Source organism: Thamnophis sirtalis, unplaced genomic scaffold (assembly GCF_051295495.1).
Source record: "Thamnophis sirtalis isolate CommonGarterSnake01/CBP01778 unplaced genomic scaffold, rThaSir2_p1.2 scaffold_10, whole genome shotgun sequence".
NCBI lineage: Eukaryota > Metazoa > Chordata > Lepidosauria > Squamata > Natricidae > Thamnophis > Thamnophis sirtalis.
The window spans coordinates 1,370,200-1,380,040 of NW_028261390.1; the positions used below are offsets into that span (position 1 = coordinate 1,370,200).

At 53.0% G+C, this 9,841-nt stretch overlaps 1 protein-coding gene across 2 annotated transcripts; it reads right to left on the reverse strand.

Annotated features, from left to right (window-relative positions):
• Positions 1-565: 565 nt before the first annotated feature.
• Positions 566-9,731, reverse strand: SPEF1 (sperm flagellar and cilia associated 1; the record flags this gene model as incomplete). Of its 2 annotated transcripts, XM_087723716.1 has the most annotated exon segments (6): positions 566-632; positions 1,709-1,757; positions 5,001-5,063; positions 6,251-6,407; positions 8,128-8,239; positions 9,554-9,731. In XM_087723716.1, coding segments are annotated over 6 exon segments (560 nt in total), but the record flags the coding sequence as incomplete, so codon positions are not given.
• Positions 9,732-9,841: the final 110 nt, after the last annotated feature.

The following is a 9,841-nucleotide window of genomic DNA, read 5'->3' on the forward strand; positions in this document are numbered from 1 at the left end:
TCCACCTGCCCGTCTCTCTCTCTCTCTCTCTCTCTTCCTCAAGAGCATTGGCAGGCAGTCCTCGACTTACAACCGTTTGTTTAGTGACCGTTTGAAGTCGCAGCAGCACTGAAAGAAGCGAACTGGCCGCTTTTCACACTTAACGGCCGCCGCAGCGTTCCCAGGCTCCCCGGATGGCAACTGACTCGCCTTTATGACAGTCGCGGTGTCCTCCTTTTGCGACCGTCTGGCAACTAAAGTCAAGGGGGGGGGAATCCGGATTCACTTAACAACCGGATTACCAGCTGAACAGCTGCGGCGATTCGCTTAACAACGGTGGCAGGAAAGGTCGCGAAATGGGGCAAAGCTCACTTAAGGGCCGCCTCGCTTAGCAACAGAAATCTGGGGCAGCCGTAAGTCGAGGACTCCCCGTGTTTCACAGCTCTGACTTCCCTGGGCTGCAGTTCAACAGGGCAGAAAAGGCGAGAAGGAGCCCCCTGGATCTCCCTCCCCCCCCCACCGGCCACGTTCTTGGGTCGGGGGCTGGAAGACCCCCCACCTGAAGAGAGCAACCTCGAACACTCACTTTTCTGAGCCAGGAGAGTCCTTGGTGTAGCCCCCGGTGCTGTGGGGCACGGACTTCGTGGTGTAGCCTGGGAAAGGCCAAAGAAAGATTAACGGGGGTTGGGGTGGGGCCCCCAAGAAAGCCCATTCAACCCCCCCCCTAGCTGTAAGTCAGAATTCCCTTTGCCTGAAACGGCGGAGGGTCTCCTGCCTGAGGCAGGGGGCTGGACTAGAAGACCTCCAAGGTCCCTTCCAGCTCTGTCCCATTCCATTCCAAGTCCCTTCCCCGCACCCCAGCCTTCTTGCAACTGTGAACCGTTGTTCCCTGCCTGAGGCAGGGGGCTGGACTAGAAGACCTCCAAGGTCCCTTCCAGCTCTGTCCCATTCCATTCCAAGTCCCTTCCCCCCACCCCACAGCCTTCTTGCAACTGTGAACCGTTGTTAAACGGACAGTTGAGAGCCAGGGACTACCTGTATTCAAGACCCAGGTTAAGCCCTGTTGTCCGAATGCCTCCATCCAAGGGGAGCAAGGCATTGCAAATGGCCGGGAGGGCATCCGAGCCTCGCCCACCCTAAAACTTCCCTGTTGGCTGCCAGAGGCGGAAGAGGCGGTGACATGCGAGTAAGGGTCAGGACAACCTGGGAGCTCGGAGTGGGAAGAGGGAAGGGAGCTGGTCGACGGGGAGAGCGGGGAGGCTGGGCTGTCCGTCAACCCTCAGACGGAGAGTCAACAGCCCCCAGGTCTGGAGGTGGCTGATGAGGAAGAGGAGGAACAGCTGGGTCCATAGCCTGACGCACGGATGCACCGAAGGCAGAGAGGAGAGGAGAGCAGTGGAAATCTATGGGCCGGTCCTCGGGACGGAAGAATTACCACTGCTAGCAAAGTCCCACCCTAACTCTGGGGATAAGAGGCAGGGGGAGGAGATGAATAGATGTGGCAGAGATGAGAGGAGAGGAGTGGAAATCTATGGGCCGGCCCTCGGGACGGAAGAGCCACCGCTGCTAGCAAAGCCCCACCTGGGCTCTGCCGGACGGACTTCTTAGCCTGCAGTGAGAGAGAAACTTTTTGCGCCTAGTTAAAGGAACCTTTGCGTTCACTTGAGAGGATTTGTGGTGTCCAGGGAGTTGGGTCAGAACAGCCCACCTTTGCCCTCCATGCTCTCACCTGTTTCCATGTAGTTGTTGTCCTCCACTATGGAGCGCATTCCCAGGTCCTGTTTCGAGAGAGAGAGGAAGAAAATCTCGCGCATCGATCGCTATGGCATGGCACGACAAAACCGCGCTTGACTAAAGCGCGCTCGACGAAACCGCGTCGCTGACGTCATCAACAGGGCGACAACAGCGAGCGCGGAGAAAAAAAGGCGCTTTAAATAGCGCTTTGAAAGCAAGCCGATTCAACTTAAGGTAAGGGTTAGGGTTAGGGTTCGGGTTAGGTTAAGGATTAGGTTTAGGGTTAGGTTTAGGGGGGTTAGGTTTAGGTTTAGGGGTTAATTTTAGGTTTAGCGTTTACAGCGTGCTTTTTTCTCCGCACTGTTGTCGCGCTGTGATGACGTCAGCTACGCGGTTTCGTCGAGCGCCCTTTAGTCGAACGCGGCTTTGTGGTGGAACCTCGCTATGGAGACCCCCCTCTTTCCCTCCCTGCTCCGCCGTACCAAGAGCGGCAATGTTCTCAACCTGCCCTTCCGGAGAGAGTCTCCTTGCGAGATCAGGGAAGTCGCGGAAACAGACCGGGTGCCCTGCCCTGCACAGGAAACCCAGGAAGAGACAGAAGCCCGGAAGCGCTTGTCTTGGGGGGTGGGGGGGCTTGAAGGCCAGAGCAGAGATCCAGGCAGCGGTTTCCCCCAAGGGAAGGGGGTTTATTGTCCTTCAGGCAGTCCTCGATGTACGGACACAACCGAGGCCCAAATTTCTGTTGCTGAGCGAGACGGTTGCTCAGGGAGTTTTTGCCCCCAGGTGACGAGCTTCCTCGCCACAGTTGTTAAGTGAGTCACTGTAGTTCTTAAGTGAGTACCATGGTCGTTAAGTGACTCTGGATTCCCCGTTGACATTGCTCGTCAGAAGTCTTGTGCCCCGCCAGCGGAACAGATTTGGACGGTGAGGAGGTTGGGGAGGAAGATGGGCCAGTCCCGGAGTCTGGGGAGGGCTGGGACGAGGGCTCTGTGTCGGAGGCAGAGTGGGGGCCAGGGCCGTCCGACAGTTATCAGCTGCCTTCGGAATCAGACATCAGTGAGGCAGAAGAGCAGGTGGAGCCTGTTCCCAGTGTGCACATGCACAGAGCTGCCAGGAAAAGGGAAGAGCTGAGGAACAAGGGTTGAATTGGGAGTAAGGCCACAGGTGGACGGTGAATGGCCCCTCCCAGAGGCAATAAAAGAGGAGCGAAAGGGAAGTGGAGTTTGCAGGAGACGATGAGTTCATTCCGGCATTCTTGCCAAGGATTGCGGTGGAGTCTGAAAGATCTCGGCCTGGCCGCTCTCTGAGCCTGAGAAAGGTCGGTAATCGCGAACTACCTTGAAAGAGGCCGAGATCTTTCAGACTCCACCACAATTCTTGGCAAGAATGCCGGAATTGCTGGAGAGGAATTCACTGCACATTCAATAAAAGGGGTCTTATTGGGGCGAGGACTCGGCTTCGTGCCGCTGGGGAAGCTGAGGTCACATCGTCATAAGACCTTGAGTGAAGTCCCAAGTGAAAAAAATGACATGGACACGCTCGTGATGACCGTTGTAGAATCCCCATGGCCACCTGATCAAAATTCGGACATTCGGCAACATTTGGCAATGTATTTATAACGGTCGAAGGGTCCCGGGGCCGCATGATCCCATTTTGCGACCTTCTGACAAGGAAGGTCGACGGGGAAGCCGGATTCATTTAACAACGTGGTTCCTAACTTCACAACTAAGGACTAGAAACGAGGAGACATTTCCTGACGGTGAGAGCAATTAGCCAGTGGAACTGCCGGCCACCTAGAGGTTGTGGGTGCTTCAATCAGCTGGAGGTTTTTAAGAAGAGAGTGGACAGCCAGTTGTCCAGAAGGAGAGAGTCTCCTGCTTGAGCAGGGGGTTGGACTAGAAGACCTCCGAGGTCCCTTCCAGCTCTATTATTCTGTGTTCTATATTCTAAATGCCGTGTCTCACTTAACAATTGTGGCAAAAATGGTCATAATTTGGGGCAAAAATTACTTTACAACTGCCTTGCTTGGCAACAAAAATTTGGTGCTCAGTTGTGGTCGTAAGTCCGGGACGGCCTCTGGCTGCCACCTGGATTTCAGGACCCTGGAGAGCTCTACCTGTAAGTCCACGTTGCCTTGTCCTGCTACAATAAATACCAACAAGGCCCAGGAGGTTGCCGTTTCGTTTGTGATGCGATGCACAACTGTTAAAGGCCCACAAGATAGTGTGTGACAGACACAATGATTTCCCCGGCCCTTCGCTTTCTGCTAAATACAGTAGTCCTCGACTTACAACAGTTCATTTAGCGACCATGTGAAGTGACAATGGAGCTGGGGGGAAAAAAGGTGAGTTTTTCATATGACCGTTGCATCGTCTCCGTGGTCACCTTGTCAAAATGCAGGCGCTTGGCTCCCGACTCGTATTTATGACGGTCGCAGTGTTCCCGGGGTCACGTGGTCCCCTTTTGCGACCTTCCGACAAGCAAAGTCAACGGGGGAAGCCAGGTTCACTTCACAGCCGTGTCACTAACAACTTAACCGCTGCTGCGGTTCACTTAATGACTGTGGCAAGAAAGGTCGTAGGATGAGGAAAAACTCACTTAACAAGTGTTTCACTTAGCAATGGAAATTGTTGGCTCAATTTGGGGTCGTAAAATGAGGACCACCTGCATTAGTCCAGGTCAGTGAGGGGTCTCCAAACTCAGTAACTTTAAGACTTGTGGGCTTCGACTCTCTGTGCTGGCTGGGGGATTATGGGAGTGGAAGTCCACCCATTTTAAAGCATTCTGGCTGGGGGATTATGGGAGTTGAAGTCCACCCATCTTAAAGCATTCTGGCTGGGGGATTGTGGGAGTTGAAGTCCACCCATCGTAAAGCATTCTGGCTGGGGGATTATGGGAGTTGAAGTCCACCCATCTTAAAGCATACTGGTTGGGGGATTATGGGAGTTGAAGTCCACCCATTTTAAAGCATTCTGGCTGGGGGATTCTGGGAGTTGAAGTCCACCCATCTTAAAGCATTCTGGCTGGGGGATTCTGGGAGTTGAAGTCCGCAGGTCTTAAAGTTGCCAAGTTCGGAGACTCCCTGGTCCAGGTGTGACCCTTACAAAAAGAGTTTATTCCCCCCCCCCTTAAAACAAGCAGCATCTGTGAAGATCAGCCCCTCCCTGCCCCACTGTCTCCTGGCTGGGATTCAGACAGACAGACAGGCAGGCAGAGAGAGAGAGAGAGGAAGAGCAGCGAGGTGCATCTCCAGGCAGGTGAAAAGGAAGGTGGCGAAAGGCAGAAACCTGGGGCATTGGAGTCGGGAAGGAGCAAAGGCTGCAGCAGCCGAGAGGAGTTGGCGGCCGGTCCTAGAAGGAAGCAGAAGAGGAAGGAGAGGAGGTGTAAAAAGAAGAGGAAAAAAGAGAGAGGGGGTGGGTGGGGTTACGTTTGCCATTATTCCCCCCCCTCCCATCAGTCCTGGATTCAGAGAGCTCCTCAATTGGGGGGGGGGCCTTCAGGCCATCCCTCAAAACCCTGCTCATTTCATGGCTTGACTACTGCAACCTTCTGCACATGGGGCGGCCCTGGGAGACGACTTCCCAGAGCTAAAATACGTGTCTTCTTCTGCTGTCCGAGGCGGAAAATGAGCCACCTGCGGGTGGATCTCCTGCTCGGATGCTGGGGATCTCTCTTGGTGTGTTTCTGCACAGGGTTTGAAGGGCTTTGCGCCGCATGATATGGCTAGTCCTCGCCTTACAACCTTTCGTTTGAGCAATGAGCAATTAGACTTATATACCGCTTCATAGGGCTTTCAGCCCTCTCTAAGCGGTTTACAGAGTCAGCATTATTGCCCCCACAGTCTGGGTCCTCATTTCACCCACCTCGGAAGGATGGAAGGCTGAGTCAACCTTGAGCCGGTGAGATTAGAACCGCTGAACTGCAGATAGCAGTCAGCTGAAGTGGCCTGCAGTACTGCACCCTAACCACTGCGCCACCTCGGCTCTTCAACGGCCGTTCAAGGGCGCTGAAAAATGTGACTTGGGGACTCGCTTTTCACCCTCACGACCGTTTGCAACATCCCTCCCGTCATGCCATCCAAATTTGCGGGAACGTGGCAGGGGGACTCGTATTTACGACAGTCGCACTGCCCCGAGGTCACGTGGTTCCCTGGCCTTCTGGCACGCAAAGTCATTTGGGGGAGCTGGATTCGCTTCAACGACCGTTTGACTCACTTCGCACTTGCAGGGATTCGCTTAACAACTGTGGCTCAAAAGTTGTAAAATGGGGTAAGATTCACCTAACGATGGTCTCGCTTAGCAACAGAAACCTTTGGGCTCGTAAAGAGAGGACTACCTGTGAAATCCCGTTCACCCAACCAGGGGAAGAAACACAGCCTGCCTTTTGCAGAGACGTTTTGCGGGTGAGTTACCATCCCGCGTGGCAACTGCCCCCTTGTTAAGTTGTGGGAGAAGGATGGTTGGGTGGACGACGCAAGGAGAAGACCTCAAGAGGTGAACGTTTTTGCTCAGCCGACCCTCGTCCAAGCTCTACTGACCTGGTAAGAGGTGGAGGAGATCTTGGCTTGCTTCTGCTTCTCCTCAATCTTCTGCCTCAACGGGATGAGCACCAGCTCCACCACTCCAGGCGTGCACTGCGCAATCTTCCGGACAATGTCTTCGGGAATGGAAAAATTCAATTTGCTCAACACTTTCCTGCAAAAGAGGGAGGGGACTGAGCAGGGGAGTCCACCCACACTGTTGTAATATAGTTCTTTGTGTGAGTGTGTGTCCCCCATGGCCCAGTTCATACCAGGGCATGCAGAGCCACGCTGAACCACACAGGAGAAAACAAACTCCTAAAACCCCATAACATCCTGATAGTGCATAACATAACATCCTGAGATGTGCCCTACCAATGACACCCAGGATTTGACCATATATAGACAGAATTTCCCTGAGTAGTAGATTAGAAATTGTAGTTTTACAGGCTGTCTTAAATCACATGCTGATTGCTCCTCCTGCCTTTGTCCTATCTCAATAAAAGGGGCTCTCAGACCCCCAATCTGGGTCGCTCCATCCCGAGAAAGATCGTGTCCTGTCTTTTCTCCACATTGGCCTCATGGACGAACCACGGGAACGTTACACCACACAGCCCCCTCTGGTCACCGAGCCCCACATTTCTGTTTGCTGAGCAAGTCCTTTGTTAAGTGAACTGTGGGCGCGTCCTTTCTTGCCACAGTCGTTAAGTGAATCGCCGCAGCTGATAAATTAGCAACGCAGTTCTTAAGTGAATCTGGCTTCCCTCACTGACTTTGCTTGTCGGAAGGTGGCAAAACGTAATTACAGGGGCCCCGCCCGGGGACGTTGCAACGGTCATAAATACGAGTCGGTTGTGAAGTGTTTAATTTTGAGCGTGCGACCACTTAGAGCAGTGTTTCTCAACCTTGGCGACTTTAAGTCCTGTGGACTTCAACTCCCAGAATTCCCCAGCCAGCATAGTGACTTTGGTGACTTTAAGTCCTGTGGACTTCAACTCCCAGAATTCCCCAGCCAGCAGAGCTGGCTGGGGAATTCTGGTAGTTGAAGTCCACAGGACTTAAAGTCGCCAAGGTTGAGAAACACTGCTCTATAACAAGGATCCTCAAACATGGCCACTTTAAGACTTGTGGACTTCCGCTCCCAGAATTCCCCAGCCAGCAATTGCAGCCTGGTGAATGCTGGGAGTTGAAGTCCACAAGACTTAAAGTCACCAAGGTTGAGAAACACTGATTTAGAGGCTGCCACCACCATTAAGTGTGAACAATGGTCCCTCCAGCTTCCACCCCGACTTTATAGTGCAATATTAAATGCAATATCAGGGATTTTCAGTCCAGTTGTGTAGAACGTGAAGGATGTTTCTGTTTTATGTTTTATAGTTATAATTCACACTGAAGAGGGCATTTAAGCCGAGGTGGCGCGGTGGTTAAATGCAGCACTGCAGGCTACTTCAGCTGACTGCTAGTTCGGCAGTTCGGCTGTTCAAATCTCACCGGCTCAAGGTTGACTCAGCCTTCCATCCTTCCGAGGTGGGTAAAATGAGGACCCGGATTGTTGTTGGGGGCGATATGCTGACTCTGTAAACCGCTTAGAGAGGACTGAAAGCCCTATGAAGCGGTATATAAGTCTAACTGCTATTGCTATTGCTATTAATTTGGTTGTAAGAGGTCCAATGACAATAAAGTAAATTAACTAACTAACTAGCTAACCAACCAGCTAACTTACATCAACACTCATTTTATACGTACAAAACTTCGGACTACTTGAGTGTAGGTCAATATTCACGTCAACAGCCACATAGAGAAGAAGGAGATCCCCATGGACAACAGCTGATCTCCATCGATCGGGGGGGGGGAGGGGGGATTCAAAATGCTGGCTTTACCTGTAAAAGACTCACCTGTTCAGGTGTCCCCAGTTGGAGAGTTTCTGCTGTGTGGAATTAGCTGGAGCGTAATTGTGCATTTCCACCATTTTGGGGAAATAAAACTTCACCACTTCCGCTACCAGAACTGGATGGGCGATAAAAAAAGAAGGAAGCCCTTGAGATACAACCGGGATGGAATCTGCCCATTTACGGTTGCCGAGTGAGGCGGCGGTTAGGCGAACTTTGCCCCGTTTTACGACCTCCCTTGCCGCCGTTGTTAAGCGAGTCACTGGAGTTGTTCAGTTAGGAACACGGTTGTTAAGTGGATCTGGCTTCCCCAACTGACTTGGCTGGTCAGAAGGTGGTAAAAATGATGACGTGGTCTCGGAACACGGCGACCGTCATAAATGTGAGTCGGCATCTGAATTTTGATCATGTGGCCGTCGGGACACTGCAGTGGTTGTGTGAAAAATGATCATAAGTCACTTTTTTCAATGCTGTTGTAACTTCGGTCACTAAATGAACTCTTGTAAGTCAAGAAATACTTTTATAGCTAGTCCCTGACTTACAACAGTTTGTTTAGTGACCAAAGTTACAGCAGCGCTGAAAAAAATGAATTTTGGAGCCTTTTCAGAGTTAAGACCTTTCCAGTATCATGGGATCAAAATTCAGAGTCTTGGCCACTGACTCATATTTACGACAGTCGCAGTGTCACACGATCCCCTTTTGCGACCTGACCAGGAAAGTCAATGGGGGGGTGGGAAGCCAGATTCACTTAACGACCGGATTACTAATGCACCAGTGATTCGCTTAACAACCGAGGCAAGAAAGGTCGTAAAATGGAGCAAAATTCATTTAACAAATGTCTCCCTTAACAACATGAAATTTTGGGCTCCGTTGTGGTTGTAAGCCGAGGACTGTATCCCCACCCCCTCTCCTTATCCCAATTCAACGTCTCTTAAGCCATGAAAGGCGAGTGGACTTCAACTCCCAGAATTCTCTGCAGGGGCAACGCCGGCTGGGGAATTCTGGGAGTTCATAAACCAGGTTTGGGAAACCTTGTCTAATTCTTTCAGGGCGTCCCCCGCGGAGGCTCTGGAGCTTGTAAGGACTTCTGAGGGTCCCCCAGGGATCTCTCCCATGGCTGCAGAAGCCCCCCACTGCCCGAGACCCTCCCTGCACAGGTGCTTACTGGGGGCTCTCTCCCCCCCAAGGAACATCCTCTCCACCCACAGGCCCAGAGGAAGGGGCTGGATGTTGGTATAGCGGGGCGGAAGGGGGCTCCAGGCTGCTTAATGGGGAGGGGTCTGCAGGGTGCCTCCGGTTTCTGCAACTGTTGGGGCGAACCACCCCCAAATGGAGAGATGCAGGAAGACCGGCCATCTCTGGACGGTGGGGATGGCGGCTCCAAAACCTCACGCCCCCCCCCCCTCCCCTCTGCCCTCCCCCTCCCCCAAACCTCCATCGCTGAAGTCGCGGGTGATGTTCCTCTTCGGGCGGGAGAGAGGGATGCCGTCCACCCAGCTGTAGAGGTCATTGAGGCTCTCCTCGTCCAGGTCACCGTGGGCCATGGTGGCTCTTCCCCGGGGCTGCCACGCTCCTTCCCTAGCCTGCTGGGCTGGGGGCGGCCATATTGTTTGCATGGGCCGCCATGGCAACCCCACTCCTCTCTACTCTCCCCCCCCCTCTCCATCTCAGGAGAGGCATCATGGGAGCCGTAGTTCTCCCGGGCTCCTAGCAACCGCAG